At 39.6% G+C, this 21,448-nt stretch overlaps 1 protein-coding gene across 1 annotated transcript in view; it reads left to right on the forward strand.

The window, feature by feature from the left end:
* Positions 1 to 21,448, forward strand: part of ADAMTS12 (ADAM metallopeptidase with thrombospondin type 1 motif 12) — a 461,827-nt gene that overhangs the window by 137,477 nt on the left and 302,902 nt on the right. The window contains exon 3 of the mRNA XM_075214451.1: positions 8,824 to 8,992. Coding sequence (XP_075070552.1) covers positions 8,824 to 8,992 — 169 coding nt within the window. The remainder of the gene's footprint in view (positions 1 to 8,823; positions 8,993 to 21,448) is intronic.

The following is a 21,448-nucleotide window of genomic DNA, read 5'->3' on the forward strand; positions in this document are numbered from 1 at the left end:
TTGCTTAAAGAAGTAAGCAGAATTAATCGGTAAAAATGCATGTTGTTTTAGAATTCTAACTCGACTGTTATTTTAAAAATGCATAGCGTACTCTTACATAGTAGAGTGCATACAACCTCCACACAGATAAAGGGTGTGTGTCTGGATTAGAACTCGTGACTCAATTTTTGGAAGGTGGAGTAGCTAACCACTAACGCAAACTTCTTTTGAAAAAACAGGGAGAAGAGCCACAATACAGCATGCGTTTTACCGTGGAAAGTGCTAGTTAATAGTAATCTTCATTATTAATCCAAAATACATGCAAGTTAGGAATCTCACAAGTAGCTTAGTGGTTAGCACTTTAGCCTCACAAAACTGCCGTCACGAGTTCAAATACCAAGCATGGCCGTAACATATGTGTGCAGATTGTGGACTTTAATCATGAATCTAAGAAACACCACTAAAACTTGGGCGAAGGCAGTTATTTTTTTGTACATTTTCCTTCAAAAGGGGTCTACTACACGCTCGACCACAACAAGAAATCCGCCCTCATATTTTACATCTATCTACCGCTCAAATGCAACTTTCTTACGGCAAGTTGCTTTTTCCCTGGCTGACAATGTTAATGTTTACACTTTCATTAAGGATCATAGCCCCCATGATCCCCATGATCAGCATGCACATTATTATGTGCATGCTGACATTTATTAGTACGAATGTCCTAAGAACCCCATTCTTAGGACATTTGTACTAATAAATGGGGGGGGGGGGGTGATTTGGAGGGATCAGTCTCCATGAAGTAAAATGCCACATTGACAGGCAACCTTGTTTTATCTGTATCTACGGCTTGCAGGCTATGTTATGTACTCAGCTTTACCCAAACGGAACGCCAACCCTAGTTGAGTAGAATGGTGGTTTGCGTCACTTGCACTTCAACCTTACAGTACTGAGGTCATGAGTTCAATTCCCACACATGGACTGATCTGTGAGGAGCTTGGATGTTCTCTTCAATGTTTGCCTGGCTTTACTCTGATGCTTTAAGTTGACCTTTGACTACCACTCCAATGGCACATGATTTGAAGAAGTAGTTAATTTGGGATGGCATTTGCCATACACCTTCTTTAATGAATCTGGATCCCAGGGCACATTATGGATATGCTATTACCACGGATGGGCTACCTCTTGGAGGGGTGGACTCTTGTTGAAGGGCACATCTTCCTTTTGCTGAAATGAAAATAGCAAATGCAAACCATTTTTTATCAGCTACTACTTGTATATTATATTATTGTGCATATTATTGTACTCGTATATTATTTAACCAAATTCTTTTCTTGCAAAATACTAAAGCCAACACCGGGTCAGCATGGTGGCTTACTTTTAGCACCTCTGCCCCCCTGTGCTGGTGTCATGAGTTTGATTCCTGTCCATTGCCTTATGAGTATGGATTTAGTGTTCTTCCCATGTTAGTGTGGATTTCCTTAAAAAATCCCAAACAATACTTTGTTTATTCATTTGCTGCTAGGCACAATTAGTAGGGCTATATAAATGTTGAAACGATGATGGAGTAGTAAAAAAACTATCTTCCTTAAATGTTATTATTGTTTAATTCTAATATAGATTCTTTAATTTCCTGAGAGCCACATGTAGTGCAATTGTAATATATTAATACAGACACACACACCCCTGATTCTGTTTGCTAACCTTATATTAGTTTGAAAAATGTAAAAAAATGTTAACTATTTACAGTGAGAAAAACAAGAACTATTTACATAAACAACAAAAAAAGAAAATAAATTAGTCATAGAGACTAGCTCATAATTATGATTTTCTTTTTTTGCAGTTATTTTTTAGTTTGGCCACTTGTTTCTGGCAACGATGGCGGGGGGGAGGGGGGAGGCACGTCTGAGATTCCTCCACCTGTGCTGCACAAAAACAAAAAAAACAAAAACAAAACTCCATGGCACCCTAATTTGGAAAACGGAGTTACTACAGATGTGTACTGTCAGCAATGTTTAAGGGCAGTTTTAGATATATACACATTTTTGTGGTGGCCTGGGGAGGGGGGCGTGGAGCATGTATTTTCCCAAAAACTTTAAAGTCCCATCATGATGGAAACCTGTGACATTTAAGTCAACTTGAATTGAACATGTGTGGCATTGTGTTTTTTTTTACCAGTACAATAGACATCTAAATGAACTAAAATTATGTACAGCCTTTAATGCAAATACTTACTATATCTCAAGGCCTCGCCAATTTGAGGCACCACCTCCTCCTGGTGCACCGTTAGTGCCTCTTGCCCAACCAGCAGACCCTCGGACATGGGCTCAGACTGGCCTTCCGCCTTGGACTGGCCCTTGCCCTGGCCCTCCGCCTCGGACTGGACCTCGTCCTGACCCTCCACCTTGGCCTGGGACTCCGCCTGTTGCTCCTCCTCCTCGGCCTGCCATCATTAGTGACGCCTACAGACTGTTTGAATAAAAAAAGAAAAATGTACTGTTCAAACATTCACCTGCTTAATATAGATGTAGTCCAATAATCATATGATCAGACATTGACAAACTTTTAATTGCCACCACCAAAAAATAATAACTACTCTAAAAGGATATAAACATGACAGACACAAACCACTTCACATGGCCTGTAACAAATGATTTCTTTGGCCTTAGGGATGTGGACTATCTCACAGTGGCCTAGTGGTTAGCATTTCTGCCTCACAACACTGGGGTCATGAGTTTGAGTCATGAACATGGCCTTATCTATGAAGACTAGATTGGGCCAGTAACAGCATTCAAATAAAAACTGATAGACATTACTATGATTTGAAACATATCTTGAGATGTAAGAGGCTGGGAGTGCCCTGTTTCCAAGCATCTAAACATTAATCGCCTTTTCGGACCAATTGGAACAGGGGGTGGGGCCACGATGACGTGTGTTTTGCGTTATAAGCCCCGTCCCCTGTCACTGTACTGCTTCGGTGGTTAGGAACCGGGAGCTTCGCCTTAGAATTTCGTGAGTCTCTCAGGCATTCCAGCCGAGTATGCAACTATGATTTATTTTGTCTGCTTTGTATGTCTTTGTTTTATGTATGTCCTGGTTTCCTTATTGTGCATCGCTGCGGAGCACTGTGGTGTCTTACAAAGCCACGATACTACTTCTAATAATAATAATTGTGCACCCTATTCCAAAATATAACATGTACCATTACAACAGTCCGGATTTCCACTGTGAGCTGCACTTGCGCCTCTTGTCTCAGCTATGCCCTTATCTCACTAGGCTATAAGCTCTCATGAGCTCACACTCTGTTTAGATGTCATGTTATTTTGTCTGTATTATGTCTCGGTTTTATATATCCTCTGTTTTCCCTGCTCTCTGGCACTGCAGAGTACTGGCATGTCTTACAAATCATCAACAATATTAATGATAATAAATTATACCCAAAAATCCTTTTTGGGGACTATATTGAAATTATTACAATGTATTACTTCTTTACATCATATTTTACATCAATCATTAAACTGCATAGTCTGTCTTATTTGTTGTCATGTTTATTCATCACATGAGCAGAGAAGGAAAAGTGGAAAAATCTACCTAGAATTGACACTCCTTCAAGACCAACGATATTGATTAGGCCCTAAGGGAAATGCCTGAGAAAAAACCTAGAGTTTGTGGAAAGCATGAAACTTGAAAGCTTGATTATAAATAATGGCATGTTTAAAGACGGCAGCAGCGCATAGAGTTTCCTGAAGTGAGAACTAGATAAATAAGCAGCTATACCTCCATGTATGCTTCTTCTAAAAAATATTTTATGAAATATGATGACAGATATATATTATCTACATCAGGATTGGTCAACCTGCGTCTCTCCAAGTGCCAACTATCATATGCCTTTCTACTGGCAAAGCATGCTGGGGTTTGTATTTATAGCATGTATACATGCTATGTAAGAAATGAATTATTTTTATGGTGTATAAAGTAACAATTTACTAGTACCTTAAAGAAAATGCCCTTCCACTGTGCATTCCATTTAGCAGAAATGTGAATATTTATGTGCATATATGCCGTAGGTGTGTGCCTATATTCTGGTTTCTGTCTGCAATATTTCACAGGTCCAGCCAGTAATGCAGATAGTGGAAATAATATAATAGAAACATCAGTTTAAAGCAGAGATGCTCAGGCTCGGTTCCCCGACAACCGAACTTAGCAGATCCGAATACCGAGCCGAGCCAGTACTTTCGCGCGTCCTTGTAAATTAAAAAGGGGGCAAAATGTCATTGTTGCGTCATCGGATCTCGGAGCTTTGGATTCTTAAGTACCGCCCTCCACGGCGATCCAGTGCCATTTCACAGAGGGGTACAGAAGGGGTAACACAGTTCTTGGCAGTCTCTAGTGCAATTGGGCAGCGCCATAGGTAGAAAAGAAAGAGGAGGGGTAGCAGTGTTCTTCAAAGTCTCCAGTGACATTCAGGAGAGCTCCATTGCTCCATTGCTAATTGTCATTGCTGAAATACAAATAATAGGTCTGGCAGGCTTGGTCTTCTAAATCTGCAGTCTTTGTTTGAAATATTGTGAACTGTGAGGTGGTCAAAATTGACTGCAAATGACTTGAAATTAGTGTTATTGAGGTTAATAATAATATAGGGGGGAAAAAAAGCATAAAAAAATAGGGATTTTAGAAAACCAAAACACGAAGTTAGTGCAGATCTAAAACCAAAACCAGAACACAGGGGGTCAGTGAACATCTCTAGTTTAAAGTGTAGCTTTCTACCACATCTGGTTCGCCACCTTTATTATTATTTTTTATTCTTCTAACTAAAAATACTCATTTATGTCTCAGGGGTGAAATGGGCACAGAGGGACTACTTTTTCTAAGGCACTATGTGAAAAGGGCATTTTACAGAAGGTGGCAGTTTGTCTTTAAATTTGCAAAGAAATCAAAAAGATTTTTTCTCATTGATCTACTTCATACCTGCCTACTCTCCCGGAATTTCCGGGTGGCTCACGAAATTCGGGGAGCCCTCCTGGACCCCCGGAAGAGGAAGCGGTGCTTAATGACGTAATCTCTCCTCATTAAGTCCATACCCCTGCTAAGAAATGCTGTGAATTTCGCCATTTACTAGCAGGGGCAGGTCACCACGCCCCCTCTTACCTCCTGTCACATGATCTCTCCTCCAGGATCTCCCAGAGGAGAGATTTGAAAAGTCGGCATGTATGATCTACTGAGGTAGCATGCAAATATTGTTGAAATAAATAAAGTCATACTTACCAACATTTGCAGCCAACTGTCTAGGAGGGGGCTCCATCTTGGGGGCGTGGCCATGTGAATCACACCATTAGGCCATGCCCCCTGTCAATCTTTGCCCATTTCAGCCTATCGGTGGGTGGGGATGGGCCAGGATGACACGTTTAGCCCTGCCCCCACCCACTTCACAAACGAGGTGAGCTGGACCCGGGATGTTGTCCTGCTCTCACAGGAGTTTGGGAGAACTCCCAAAAATTCGGGAGTCTCCTGGATATTCTGGGAGAGTAGGCAACTATGAATAAATTCTGTATGCTTGTATAATCAGCTATATAAAGGATTTCAGGTCTTGGTTAGCTTAAAATACTATATATTTAAATGTTTACTGTATTATTTGCAATTGTGGAGGGGGGGGCATCTTTTAGCCCATCACAATTTATTTGCATCTCATCCAGCTTTTCTCCAAGTCCTACACTGGAGAAACCACGGTTCACATCTTGCACTGATGAGATCTAACATTATCCAACTGTTTATTTGTAAACATATTTCTTTTAGCAGCAATCTTACATTGACATAGTAGAAGGTTAAGTACCTTGCAAGCAAACATCTAAATAGCTGTCCACCTACAAATAATTATCCCTGTTTCAATATCTCCCTGGAGGGTAGACAAGTATGGCTGTCAATCACATTTAGAGACTCTCAGCATATTATGTAATGCCAGAGGAGGTAAGGGGAGAATTTTACATTGCATAGAGCATATTGAGCTCAGAGGGGCATTCCGTTTGTTACATCATCTGCCATGTGACTCTGGTTGCCATGGTAGTCAGATGACCTTGTGCAAACCCTCAAAACCGTACATCATTAATAGCAGCCTGAAGAAACAAACCAAGGAAAAATGTTTATTACCAAGGTTCTTCTTAAAGCCTGCCACCATGATTAATGTAAAAAAAAAATTACACCTCACATTTTCATGGGGCAGCAGTTTAAAAACAGCTTCTTTCTTATTGTATGTCTTCTTCAGTGTCGAACTGGGGCTGGAAGGGTCCACTAGGGAAAAGCAATGGTAGGGACTTATGAAATAGTGTATTCATCGTAGCTAAACCACAGTGCCATACCTAAGGGGTGGGGCAAGTCATCAAAAAGAAGTGCTACCAATCACTAGAGGTCAGTCCACATGGCATGACATTATACGGCTTCAGATTCACAAAAACAGCACAGTTGTGTAGGATGCACTCACCATAACACTTCTGGGCCAGTTTAATCATTGTCCAGGTGCCAAGGCTCATGAGCTAAGGAAACTGGATCACTGATCACTGGACTGATATCATGGCTCTCATTGTTGGAGCCAATGATCCCTGCTAGTGGAGTTTAACCCCTAAACCACTATGTAGTGGACCAGGCATGGACAGCCCACGGCTCTCCAGGTGTTGTGAAACTACAAGGCCCACCTGACAACTGGCCAGGTATACCGGGACTTGCAGCTTCAGAAGATATGGAGGACCACAGGATGTCCAGACCAGTTGTGGACCTATTATGTAACTCATAAATCCATTACCCCCCTATTCATATAATAAAATGGCAATTGAGACATTTACATGCCAGAAATTGGGAGGTGGGATGATATTGCACGTCATCATTCACTTCCCACTAATATACCTTTTGTCAGTGTATATTGAACCTGAACATTGTTATTAATATATTGTGACAGAAGCACTGGGAAAGTAGCAAAGGGCAGGTATTAATGTCCAAGCTTTCGGTCTTGTATGCTTTTAAACCCCAGGGAGACAGTCTGTGTTTGGGAAAAACTTCCCAAAGAGAAATAAGGAGAGCCGGTATAAGGACTCCTGGGGTATAAATACAGAGAGAAGGGTGGGCTCCCTTTTATAAGGCCCATTTTGTGTTTTCCAACCAGTAGCAAGTTGTTGGTAATCAGGAGTTGCCGCTGATGAGGTGCTGTTATAAAACTGCTAGACAGTTCCTTCACTCTCTCAGACCTGGGGAGGAGGTTGGATGCCTCCTGAGAGGCACTGCAAATAGTGACCAGTAAGTTCTGTATTTTGTATGTGTGTGTTGACTTATTTACACTAATTACATATACTTATACAAAGTTTTTACATGAATGAGAAGCAAGAAAAATACAAATCACTCAAATGCCAACTATTTGCTAGTTGGGTGACCAATCACTTATATACGGAGTGGGAATAAGTTTTTACTATGGGTACTGACCACCTTCGTCTATAGTCATCAACATTTATTTACACAGTGACAAATTACGTAACGCTTTACAATTGTCTATCTACTTGTCTAAATATCTTTTGATGCCTGTGTCCATTTAATGACATCTGATTGTTACTGCCTCTTCACTCTCCATCATGCTTGCTGTCTAATGTTCCAAAATTAGTAGTGAGTAGCGTTTCAACATTTTTTATTTCTTGCAACTTACACTCCATACATTAAAAAAATATTTTTTGTTTCATTTATCTAATGAAATTAATTTCTTATCCTTACACACCCCTTAGACTTCACCCCACCATACAAGTCCAAATTAATCACGGGTTGCAGACCTCGCTTTTTCCTTGTCTTCTTCCTCAACTAGCTTGACCTGAGCTCTACTTGAGTCCTGGCTCCATGAAGATCAGGATGACATTCTCCTTCTACTTTCTGCAGGGCAAATTAATAGTGTAACAACTGGGGGAGACAAAATTGTGGCTCCTTTGAATTGGAAACGATGTTGAGTTGAAACCTAGTAGTATTATTAGTGTGTTACAAAGCTGCTGGTGCTGAATAGTAGATCCTAGGATTCAGTATAATGCCACCATGAGTCTTTAATTGTGGATCCTTATCACACTGATGACATGCCGGTATGTTATATTGGCCTATACCGGCCGACTTCGAGCACTGGACCCACTGCATTAGCCAATATTGGCTGCAATACTGGCATGTGGCCAGATTTACCCGCTTATTTTGCCCTTACAATTTTCCTTAATCTACCATCTGTAGCCAAAAAAACTGCTATATAGCTTTATTATATAGCCGGCCACAGAGCAGGTCACTAACTTGCCCTAATGCCCTGACACAGCCCTACCGACACAGTGAGCTACAGTACAGACATCAAGTGTCTCTGAATGCAACACACCACTAACCAGGTCCACCAGACACTACCAGATTTAAAATAAACCCCCAAAAATACAAGTTCTAGTAGCAATTATGACACACTCTACCAGTCGTACCGCTGTGGAGAGACCATCCAGATTCTTACAGGAATGGAAGTGGCCAAGATATATAAGTGAAATGGATAGGTAGGGATATAGGCAAATGGGCCAAAAAAATCTTTTATTGCAAATGTTGAGAGGAATTTCATAATAGTAAATGATACATTTGAAGAGAAGACGCACAATGGACATGTCTTGGGTGCATGCCATGTGGATGTGTTGTGATATGGACAGGTTAAGAACCTCGCCTGCATTCCCTATGGTAGCTATATTACAGCTTAGTCCTTATATTATTCAAGTGTCAAGTGTTTGGTTTTGTGCATTTAAATGATCAAATTGCTTTTCTTTCACATGTTCTATGTGCAATTTTCATTTCTAATATTTTTATTTTTTTCAGGCTGGATATTTTCATCTTCCCCAAGGAGTTTACTTCATTGAACCTTTATATGATAAACATACGGCGGGGAGTCAGCATAAACACATCATATACCAAAGAGAAGCACAACATTGGCACCGGCATCGCAGAGACCTCCTCAGTCCTGGAAATCAATCATGTGGAGTAATTGGTAGGGATTGTATGTTCTTATTTGCCTGTTATACTTACATTGGCACAATTGCTCAGTCAGAGCTACACGTTCCTGGAAGGAAAACTATTGTCAAAATAATATATATTATGTAAAAAGAAAAATAACTGAACATTGCGTTTTATATTGGTAGAAAAACTATTTGTTCTTTTTATGTTTATTTAGTGTTTTGGTCTGATTATTGTTTTGCTCTGAATATATCTAGTTTTATTCCCTGATTTTCCTTAGTGTTTTGCTCTATTAACATTTAGTGTTATCCTCTGATTATATTTAGTGTTTTGCTCTGACAATATTTAGTGTTATACTCTAATTATATTTATTGTTATCCTCTGATTATATTTAGTGTTTTGCTCTGATGATATTTAGTGTCGTCCTCTGATTATATTTAGTGTTATCCTCTGATTATATTTAGTGTTTTGCTCTGATGATATTTAGTGTTATACTTTAATTATATTTATTGTTATCCTCTGATTATATTTAGTGTTTTTCTCTGATGATATTTAGTGTCGTCCTCTGATTATATTTAGTGTTATCCTGTGAATATATTTAATGTTTTGCTCTGATGATATTCAGTGTTTTCCTCTGATTATATTTAATGTTTTGCTCTGATGATATTCAGTGTTTTTCTCTGATAATATTTAGTGTTGTCCTGTGATTATATTTTGTTTTTTGCTCTGATGATATTTAGGGATTTATTTATCAAAGGCACAAACTCCTTGAATTCTTCGAAAACTGAATTTTCACAAGGTTTAGGGCTTCTGCTTATTGATCAAATCTCCCCTGATGCTGATTGCCAGCAGTTGCCTTCATCAGTGGCCTCCTGCAATGTTTCCCCATGATTTTGCATTAGCAATGGCTAAAAAAAAAAAAAAAAAAATTAAACATTTTTTACCTTTTGAAAAAGTGGAGATGTTGCCTATAGCAACCAATCATATTCTAGCTGTCATTTATTTAGTGCACTCTACAAAATGACAGCTAGAATCTGATTGGTTGCTATAGGCAACATCCCCACTTTTTCAAACCCGCAGCTTAGTAAATCTGGCCCTTAGTGTTTAGCTGTGCTTAGGTATATTGCTGTTTGAAGAGTGCGTCTAATCTCAGGCGCAGGGCTGATATGTACAGTTGTGGCCAAAAGTTTTGAGAATGACACAAATATTATTTTTCACAAAGTCTGTTGCCTCAGTTTTTATGATGGCGATTTGCATATACTCCAGAATGTCATAAAGAGTGATCAGATCAATTGCAATTAATTTCAAATTCCCTCTTTGCCATGACAATGAGCTTTATCCCAAAATCAACATTTCCACTGCATTTCAGCCCTGCCACAAAAGGACCAGCTGACATCAGGTCAGGAATTGTCTCGTTAACACAGGTGAGAATGACGAGGACAAGGCTGGAGATCACTCTGTTATGCTGAATGCGTTAGAATAACAGACTGGAAGCTTTAAAGGAGGGTGGTACTTGAAATCATTGTTCTTCCTCTGTTAACCATGGTTACCTGCTAGGAAACACGTGCAGTCATCATTGCTTTGCACATTAAGGGCTTCACAGGCAAGGATATTGCTGCTAATAAGATTGCACCTAAATCTACTATTTAGCAGATCATCAAGAACTTCAAGAAGAGAGGTTCAATAGTTGTGAAGAATGCTTCGGGGCACACAAGAATGTCCAGCAAGTGTCAGGACCGTCTCCTAAAGTTGATTCAGCTGCGGGATCGGGGCACCACCAGTACAGAGCTTGCTCAGGAATGGCAGCAGGCAGGTGTGAGTGCATCTGCACGCACAGTGAGGCGAAGACTTTTGGAGGATGGCCTGGTGTCAAGAAGACCAGCAAAGAAGCCACTTCTCTCCAGGAAAAACATCAGGGACAGACTGATATTCTGCAAAAGGTACAGGGATTGGACTGCTGAGTACCAGGGTAAAGTTATTTACTCAGATTGTAGCATCTGGAAAAAAGCTTGTCTGGAGAAGGAAAGGTGAGTGCTACCAGCAGTCCGTGTCATGCCAACAGTAAAGCATCCTAAAAACATTCATGTGTGGGGTTGCTTCTCATCCAATGAAGTGGGCTCACTCACAATTTTGCCTAAGAACACAGCCATGAATAAAGAATGGTACCAAAACATCCTCCAAGAGCAACTTCTCCCAACCATCCAAGATCAGTTTGGTGATGAACAATGCCTTTTTCAGCATGATGGAGCACCTTGCTATAAGGCAAAAGTGATAAGTAAGTGGCTCGGGGATCAAAACATTGAAACTTTGGTTCCATGGCCAGGAATCTCTCCAGGCCTTAATCCCATTGACAACTCGTGGTCAATCCTCAAAAGGCGGGTGGACAAACAAAAACCCACAAATTCTGACAAACTCCAAGCATTGATTAGGCAACAATGGGCGGCTATCAGTCAGTACGTGGCCCAGAATTGATTGACAGCATGCCAGGGCGAATTGCAGAGGTCTTCAAAAAGAAGGGTCAACACTGCAAATATTGACTCTTTGCATAATAAACTTAATGTAATTGTCAATAAAAGCCTTTGACACTTATGAAATACTTGTAATGTTACTTCAGTATACCATAGCAACATCTGACAAAAAGGTCTAAAAACACTGAAGCAGCAAACTTTTTGAAAAACCAATACTTGTGTCATTCTCAAAACTTTTGGCCATGACTGTAATGGAGTATTCCTGGTGGTAAGTGAGGGTGGTGTGATAAAGGGGGTGATATAAAGAGAGTGCTATGTAAATGTTTCTAAATCAATAAAACAAATAAGGAAGAATAAGCCAATATGAATGGTTCCGCCAAACGATTAGTGCTACAGGTTTAAGATAAGCATCTGAAGAGTCCGGTGACTATAATAAAAATGAAGGCGAGCACACACAGATATTGTGGTTATGATTTTGGAGTCTGGTTTATTCTGACATTTTTGGCATATAATACCAATGTTCTTATTGTTCAAACGCAATCATCAACAACATTTAACTTGTTATTTGCAAAGTGTTTATGACGTTCAGAAAATATTGTCATTTATCACAGGTAACAATATTGTTTACTAGTTTACATAGTTCAAGCTTTCTGTATGTTAAACGTTCTCTCATAGAACTAAGTGTGTATCTGTTTTACACTCTGCAGTACATACTTATGTTTATACATACCAGAATGACTAACAATACCAGATATTAGTATGTTACCCATAACATGTCCTTTAGGGAAATACAACCTATTACAAGAACAGTTGAATAATTAGCATATTTTAATAAAATACTGGTAATTATTCTTATACACTCACTGTTTTTTGATTTACAGTAGTACTATTGATCTCTTCTAAATGATTTAGAACATAACATGATAAAGACATGCTCTGACATATGACCCAGACAGCAGTTTTATAAAATGATTCGTTTACAGTGTTATGACTGTAAAGAGACTGATTGCTAAAGTTTCATCAATATTGTGCACTCAGGAAATGATTGAATATCCCTGTAGTATGTTTTGTTTTGTTTAACTGTAATAATGGTATCTAAAGGAGCATGAAGGTCACTACTTATACACCCCGGACTCAGGCACAATTATCTGGCCTTGTAACTCCAGCACAGTGTTGATTTGCACACTGGGGGGCTGATGGAAACTTGGCCGCAATTTCTGGCCCAAATGGCAGACTCAATTTGCATTCATTAAAAAAAGCCACAATTGCAGGCATACGCCAAGCTTCAACTATTGCAAGATACATGTAGGACTTTACCAGAAGCATATGAGACCAGTTAATGCTAGGTATGTATGCATCACATACACTTACAATTTATGTTTCTAACCATTTTGTTTCATTTGAAAATTACGTATTTACTCATAGGCATCAATAACACTTTGGAAACCAATACAGGAGAAATACTTCCTCGTCTTGCGTACATAAAAAAATCTAAAGTTATAAGGCGCCACAAAGGGTCCGCAGCGCCGTACATGACATACAGAAAACACATACTTGCCAACCTTATGTTGGCCGGGTCCGGGAGATTCTGGAGGGGTGTATGGGCGGAGGCGGCGTGGCTTCACGATTTGCTGCATTTTGGCCCCGCCCCCTAGTAACGTAATGCCTGTTTTGGGTCTTTTTACAAAGACCCCAAACAAGCATTACAACACTGGGGTGGGGCCAAAATGACGCAAATGGTGAAGCCCTGCCCCCCCCCCCCGCCCGTACATTCCAGGTCTAATTTTATTGAAGTGGGCAGATGGGCCAGATGCGGGAGAATCGCCAGCTCTCCCAGGAGTCCGTGAGACTGACCCGAATTTCGAGAGTCTCCCGGACATTCCGGGAGAGTTGGCAAGTATGAGAAAACAGTGAGCCAGGACACATCATGATACAGAAAGAACAAAAAAAGAACAAAAATATTTACACAGACACAGGTAACATGGTAATGCAAATCAAATGATTACTGGGACAATGTGTGAAAGTGATGTTAGAAATCAGCGAGAAGTAGGACCGAAGCTTAAGAAAATAGTGCTAGGGAAACAGGCCAAGAGGTACAGAGGGTGATGGAATAGTAATCACTACTTGCCAGAATCGCAATAAATACACAAGCCGGCACATAGAAGGTCATGAGACTTTCTGGTACTGTACTATTATAAGGGGTGTTAAATGAGTAATACATGGAGGCTACAAATGTACAAAGTAGAAGGGTTGCTGGAAAATATTTTACATTCCGCGGCTCCCTGCATTACTCATTTAACACCCCTAATAATGGTACATTCCCAGAGAGTCACATGACTTTCTGTGTGATTTCAAAGCTTTGCTGTTAACATCTTTTTTGCCATTGCCAACTTCTGCCTTCTAAAGTCGGGTAAGTCCTTGTCGGTCTACTCATAGTCGGGAACACGTATCCAACCCCATCTATCGACATCAGCAAAGCATTCATAAACAGCCACACACAAGCGGTTTGCTATTGCTGGAGGCCGTCATCATCATCTGCTATTAGCACCTGCTCTTGATCAACGGCAAATAATGCAGCTTCTATAGGAGCATATGTGTCTGGGTCTCAGTCTGCATCTGTTCACAGTTGCACAAACATGCCCTACTGTATTTGTCCTACGTTAGAATGCCCCTTTCCTCTCCCGTCCCACCTCTCAAGGTGCAAGCCAGTATAAGTGTCTGGATCACGGAATTCATGCATTGTCCCATATACTTGCACCCACTTTCCTGGCCATGCGCAGGGCCGGATTAAAGGAATGGAGGCCCCTGGGCTAAGGGGGCTCCATTCCCCCATGAGGCCCCCCTGTGAGCCGCCTCCAGTCGTGAGGCCCCCCCCCCATGAGCCGCCCGCCGCCCCCCACCCCAAGCGCTTATCTCTTTCTGTTCTCCTGTCATTGTAGTTCTTCCGCAGCGTGCTGTAAGCCCCTTACTGAGCAGATCTCGTTAGAGTGAGACTCACGAGATGTCCTCAGTAAGGAGATTACTGAGCGCCGCAGAAGAACTAGAGTGACAGTACTCATCAGCATTGAACGGACCGGAGGCGCCCTCACCTCCGATCAAAAATGCTGCTGAGCACTGTCAAGGGCCCACTGGATGCCCGAGGCCCCTGGGATGTAGCCCAGTTAGACCTTGAGTTATTCTGGCCCTGGCCATGCTAAAAGTGAATTCACGCAGAACACTCTGTGGCATAGTACTCACTCTGCATCATCCTCTGTCTCATCAAACTGTCTCTTCGTACTTTCGCCAGATGAGTATTTATACGACCTGTACAAAAATATCATAAAAGCTGTCATTGGGAATAAACTTTTTACTTTGTTTCCAGTTTGATGATTACTATGCAAACTATTTTTAGTATAATTTGCACCACTGATATTCCTGTTATTACAATACTCATATGAGGATAGGATTATCTCTTTTGCATTCAGATATTACTTTTGTGTGAAGACAGTATCAGATTGCATTCTACGAATCCAAATGTTCATCTGGTCCCAAAGCACAAATCATCTTTACATCTTCAGCTCTCCAAACTTTATTAAGTCTAAAATTCAGATCTCCATAAAAAAAAAGGCAACCTTGGGTCTGTCACAATATATAACGTCATCTTCCCTGTTGATCTGTTCTGATGCGTATTACTACTTACTAGAATGTTTAGTTCACTCCTACAAATATAACTATTCTTAGACATTTTTGTGGTTTATGATAAGCTGGACTTTAAATTTGTGAATTTATAATTGTTTGTCCTTGTGCAAAGGCTTACCTTTATTTATTATTATTACCATTTATTTATATAGCGCCACTAATTCCACAGCGCTGTACAGACAACTCACTCACATCAGTCCCTGCCTCCATTAAGACTTACAGTCTAAATTCCCTAACACAGACACACACACACAAACAGACTAGGGTCAATTTGGTAGCAGCAAATTAACTTACTAGTATGTTTTTGGAGTGTGGGAGGAAACCGGAGCACCCAAAGGAAACCCCCGCATCTGTCATCCACATAATATAGTTTAATAAATACAGTAACCAGTAAAGCGTTTAAAATTTATGTTAATGCTTAAATTAAAATGTTGCTATTATGATGGTAGTGTCCCATTTGACACTTGGCCAGAAAAACATGACTTCCCAGACAAAGAAAGTAATATTTTGGTAGATGATGTTGAAAGAGAAGGTGAAAAAAATATATAGTGAAGGTTAAATAAATCTGTTATAAGAAGACAAATGATGTTGGCCACAACGCTGTTAAAGGTTTTAATTTGACTCTTAATCTTCCATGTTACCTGATTGAGTTATAAATTATATTGTCAAAAATCAGTCCTTGACGAAAGTGAACACGTGCATAAAACTACCCGAGATGATATATGTAAACACGTCAATTCAAACGAGATATAAGCGCTCTAGGCTAATTAAAATAGCTTAATTTTCTTTTCTGAGAGCTGTATGAGATCTATTATATACTCTAAGCGCGGATGTCACTTTGCTGATAGTAGAATATTAACATTTTCTAACCAAGAATAGTCTTTATACCGATGACAATTTAAAGACAAAAATACATAATGAGAGATGAGCACGATTTGGTTATTATACAAACATAAAACTTATGCAACATTACAATACGAAGAGGACACGAGTGAAACATGAATTCCGTTTCTAAAAATATCATATTGTGGCTGCTAAATTGGTTTCCAAAAGTGGCACTAAAGATGTCAGAGCTTGAAACATGAGTAGCTTTTAAAGTGTCATTTTTGACCAAAATAATTTTTTTAACAACTAGTTGTATAGCAGTAAAATTTTAAAAATGAGAAAATGTCCCAGTTTCTTCATATGGTTCTCTACAAATGTACGTCCACCCACAGAACTTTTACCTATGATGAAGATCACCTGCTCTGTGTACAGAATGTGACCTCTGTTCAGGTACTTCCGCTGTCTCGCCATCACCATCATCACTTGTTTATATAGCGCCACTAATTCTGCAGCGCTGTACAGAGAACTCATTCACATCAGTCCCTACCCCATTGGAGCTTACAGTCTAAATCTCCTAACACACACACAGACACAGACAGAGAGAGACTAAGGTCAATTTGATAGCAGCCAATTAACCTACCAGTATATTTTTGGAGTGTGGGAGGAAACCAGAGCACCCGGAGGAAACACATGCAAAGACAGGGAGAACATACAAACTCCACACAGATAAGGCAATGTTTGGGAATCGAACTCATGACCCCAGTGCTGTGAGGCAGAAGTGCTAACCACTTAGCCACCGTGTTGCCCAATTGTTTATATTTACACCACGTACCACAAATAGTTTACAAAGAGCAATGTTCTAACCTGAATGGCCTTAATACTGTTTCAGTTTAAATATATTATACATAAAATTAGCAAATAAGCTCTTTTTTTACGCCAAGGTTAGTTGGTTGGCATAGAAACATCTCATTAGAAATATTTACAGTTTATTGAATAATCTCTTGGATGACCCTTTCTTAAGTCATAAATGTGTAAATGGGAAACGAGCCTAGGAAGTGAGTTACCTTTGTCTCCAGGGCCGTCTTAACAACATTATAGGCCACCGAGCAAAGCAGTGCATTGGGGCCCTACCTACACAACCGCTCACAGGAATAAAAATGTAAATTATTGAGAAAGTGAAGCTTATATTTATTGGTACCTCCAACAAAATGAGCATTTAGATGTTAAAAAAAACGCATTATAGCCTTCAAACTTCATTGCACTACTTACATTTCTTCATTATTTACATTTAGTAGGTGGCTGGGGGTGGCAGTAGACATGGACTGTTAAAAATATTATTATAGCTTTACCGCTTCAAAAAAATGATGTGTGTTGGTTTTGTCTTGCTTATGTACAATTTGCACGTGTACGTTTTCATCAAGATATGTATTCGCAACAGCAAGATCGCATGTACAGATAACAGCTGATACTGATGTGATTAGTCACCTAAACGTTTTATTAAAGAGGGTTTGAAGGTTCTGAGTAAATCTCCCGGAATAATATACTGAAATGTTAGCAATCCTACAAGCCCCAATGCCCGTGGGGCCCCCGGGCAACAGCCCAGTGTGCCTATGTGTTAAGACGTTTTCAGTTTGTCTCTGTGGTTCAAAATCCACTGCTGTTAAATCATCCAACTGTTCACTATACAAGGAGAATCAATGCAAACTATTTCATCATTTGTACACTCTATTTATTCCTCGATTCCCAATCTTTGCTCCTGCTGTCAATGGATCAAAGTACCGTATATTCTAAACTTGTCCAAGACTCCTCCCTTACTGGCGCTAGATTATCACCTGACATTATAGTGATTTCTAGTCCTATACAACCAGTCACCTATTTATTAGGGTTGGCGGTTACAAATATAACAGCTGTCTCTAAGAAAATTATTTCCCATATATTATTTCCCAGCCAGATGTCTGATCTCAATTAATTGGAGTAGAACAGTTCCTCTATCCCAGCTCAGTTTGCATTAGCATATAGAAAACATGGGACATATGGAGCTACTGACAGCAAGAAGAGATAAAAGATTAGGAATATTCTGTCAGATATCAGCACATTGGGTTTAATAAGAGTAGGGTTGACCCAATCTTATCACCTAAATGTGTTTTGAAAATTTGGAGGGTTGACTGCCTAGCCCCCTTGCTGTAATATGCTGGTTTACTGTTCCAGGGCCTGATTCATTAAGGATCTTAAATTAAGAAGTTTCTTATTTCAGTCTCCTGGACAAAACCATGTTACAATGCAAGGGGTGCAAATTAGTATTCTGTTTTGCACATAAGTTAAATACTGACTGTTTTTTCATGTAGCACACAAATATCAACTTTAAATTTCAGTGTACAAATAAGCTATCAAGTATTTGTGCGCTACATGAAAAAACAGTCAGTATTTAACTTATGTGCAAAACAGAAAACTAATTTGCACCCCTTGCATTGTAACATGGTTTTGTCCAGGAGACTTAAATAAGAAACTTCTTAATTTAAGATCCTTAATGAATCAGGCCCCTACTGTGGTTGCTCTCCAGGGCAGCAACCTTCACCCATGTCATTACCCTCTACTTGTCCATGTCTACATTGTGCTGTTTATCATAACATCATTTATTGCTTTAACGGGCCTATTCAGTAAAAAAAGAGGAACCCTTTTTTCCGTCAGAGATAGGTCTTCACCCTATCAATCAAAGGCTACTATTGTGCTATCGCTGAAGCTAACCACCCACTAGTGAAGTGACCAGCGCAGTTCTCCTTTTGTTGTCCCAGGATGGCAAAAAAATAATTTAAAAAATAAATAATGCTTTATTATTTAAATGCATAATAATTATGCTAATAATAATAATGATTACTTTAATAAATACTTTTTTTCCATAAAGTTCAGTTCCACCGTCCATGCGTGAGCTAGCTAGCCGGGTCATGCATGTACATATGCCCCGAGACTGACCCAGTGAAACGTTAAGTAAAGCTGCTTACGGCCAGCATTGTGATCATCAGCTACAGTGATATTTAAAAACAAAAATTGCGGCCATATTTGCTTTTGGCAGTGAGAGAAAAATATGAGATATAAAATCTTTGTTATAGCCACAGATTAATAAATACGTATTTCGACCCTGCATTCATTCCATTGTGATGTCATGTTCTGTTTATGTTTGCATGTGGACATTCAAATAATTTTTGTTGTCTCTTAATTATCTCTGTAAATCAACTGAAGATAATACAGGTTTATTCATGTAATAATCAGCGACAAATTAGTCAAATTAAAGTTGCTTTTTAAATCATCCATTTCTCTTTTGAAATTGACACATTAATAAAAGATTTGTGAATTGATTTGCCAAACCTTGAGCAGCAATCCAATAACTGGATTCTCTCCCATTCTAATCTTAAGGGATAATCAGTGATAATAATAAATATTATTTATTAGGACACACAAACACAACAGCTGCTGCTGGTGTAAGAGGGTATAAATCACACATCACTCCGTGGGATAAAATCTGACACCAGCAGCTGCCACATCAAAATTCTAAAGACAGTTGTACTGTGTGAGTTGAGCAGAGGAGTTTATGGCAGTCTCATTCGTATGTTTTCCATTTTATATTATTATTATTATATAATGTTTTATATTTCCATGATAAATAAATGATGCATTGTGTATTATTATTTTTTTGTATTTACTAATCTTTTAGACATTCATTGTCGAGTGAGGGGAGGATTTTTTAGAAAAACACTTCTCTCCGCTATCCCACTTCTTTAGACGTAGGCTAGTGAAAATGCCAAAATCACACAAGTCAGAGAAGCGTATGCGCGCACCCCACTTTTTGACCACGCACAGAGTGATTTCATGCAACATGCACTACACAAACTAGCTGTTACGGTCACTGAAGGCAGCTATCAATCAGAATTGGCGCAGGCCTTCCTGAGGCGTGGAGTCTAACTGACCTCCCCACGGTCTTCGCCAAGAACCGCCGCAAGGCAGGATGGATTTTGCTGCCAGAAGTCCCCTGAAGTGATAGAGGGTGATGGACGGATGCCGCTGGATAAACACAGGGAGGTACAGAGGTTCTGGTAAATATACCAAGCCGGGTCGGATACACTGTGAGGCACACAGAGCTGAGGACAATCCAAAAAGTGAGGTCAGTGAACAAGCTGGGTCGGATTCACACTGAAGTACGTGGTGCCAAGGATGATCCAGAAAGCGAGGTCAGTAAACAAGCCGGGTTGGATACACGCTGAAGAAAGCAGCATAAGGGTTTATCCAGGAAACGTAGTCAGACAAGCCTGGAGAAATTCACTAGGAGCCGAGAACCAGAAAGCACAGCGGGAGCCAGAAGCAGGAGTTAGTAACCGGTTGGTCTGACACAGACAGTGTGTCAGAGTGGATCTTATATAGCGCAGGGAGTTTCAAGCTCCCCGCCCAGAGTCACATGATCGCAGCACCAAGTAGGGTGCTGTGATCAGGAGCGCATGGCAGGTAAGTTCCTCACACTGGTGTAGTACTCACTGCATCAGTCCCACCAATCTGCCATTTGCTTTGAATCTCAACCATGCACTAGACTAGCATATGAAAGGTATATGCTGATTGCTAGCTGGTACAGTGCAAATTTAACACCTAAATATGGTTGTGTCAACTGTATCCTGTCTTTCTTTCATATTTTAATGTTATTTGTCAGTGTTATAATGATGGGCTATGTGTTCATGTAAAACAAAACACTGCCCTTGACAAGTGTTGAGGGGTTTGTATACAATAAGATTTTTCTATTAAGCACATCTACAGCCGAGAACATTATTTCCCCTGCATAATTTTATATTTTACCAGATCATAACAAACCTTTAAGAAGTGCAGATAAACGTCCTTTATACATAAAACACAACATGACATCGGCATTTATCTCAAATGAAAAGAAAACCTACTTTGCAGCTCTGGAAGTACATAATAGTCATATCTAAAACATCAAGTAATGAACACACAGACAATAACAAGTTGTGACATTCAACGCTTAATTCAGGGTCTGCGTTTATTGTTGAAAGCCGCTCTTTGCTACATAGACAGCAGGTTTTTATCATCCCAGGCAATGTTTCATCTACATTAATATTATGCCAGGATACAGATTTTATTATGCTGTATGCTAATATTATCATTTAATTTGTTCACTGTATACTTTGGAGTTTAAATGGAAGATAGAATATTATATGATTTTGCTGGAAAGTGCAATACGGTTTATAGATATATAGGTATATATGTATCTACTTTGAAGTAAAAATGGTAAGTGCTGTCTCCAGTTTTATTGTACAAGGGGTGTCCATATAGCTAATATGATCTGAGCATACATCCTGAAATACAGGAAAATAGGAATCCTTATGGAAACAGGATCGATGATACGCAGTGTTAGTTTAAATGAAATGTAATATATATATATATATATATATATATATATATATATATATATACAAGTTAATCCGTGCATGATACTCATGCATTCTAGTCAAATCAAGCTA

This window comes from Mixophyes fleayi, chromosome 1, assembly GCF_038048845.1.
Source record: "Mixophyes fleayi isolate aMixFle1 chromosome 1, aMixFle1.hap1, whole genome shotgun sequence".
In the NCBI taxonomy this organism is placed as follows: Eukaryota; Metazoa; Chordata; class Amphibia; order Anura; family Limnodynastidae; genus Mixophyes; species Mixophyes fleayi.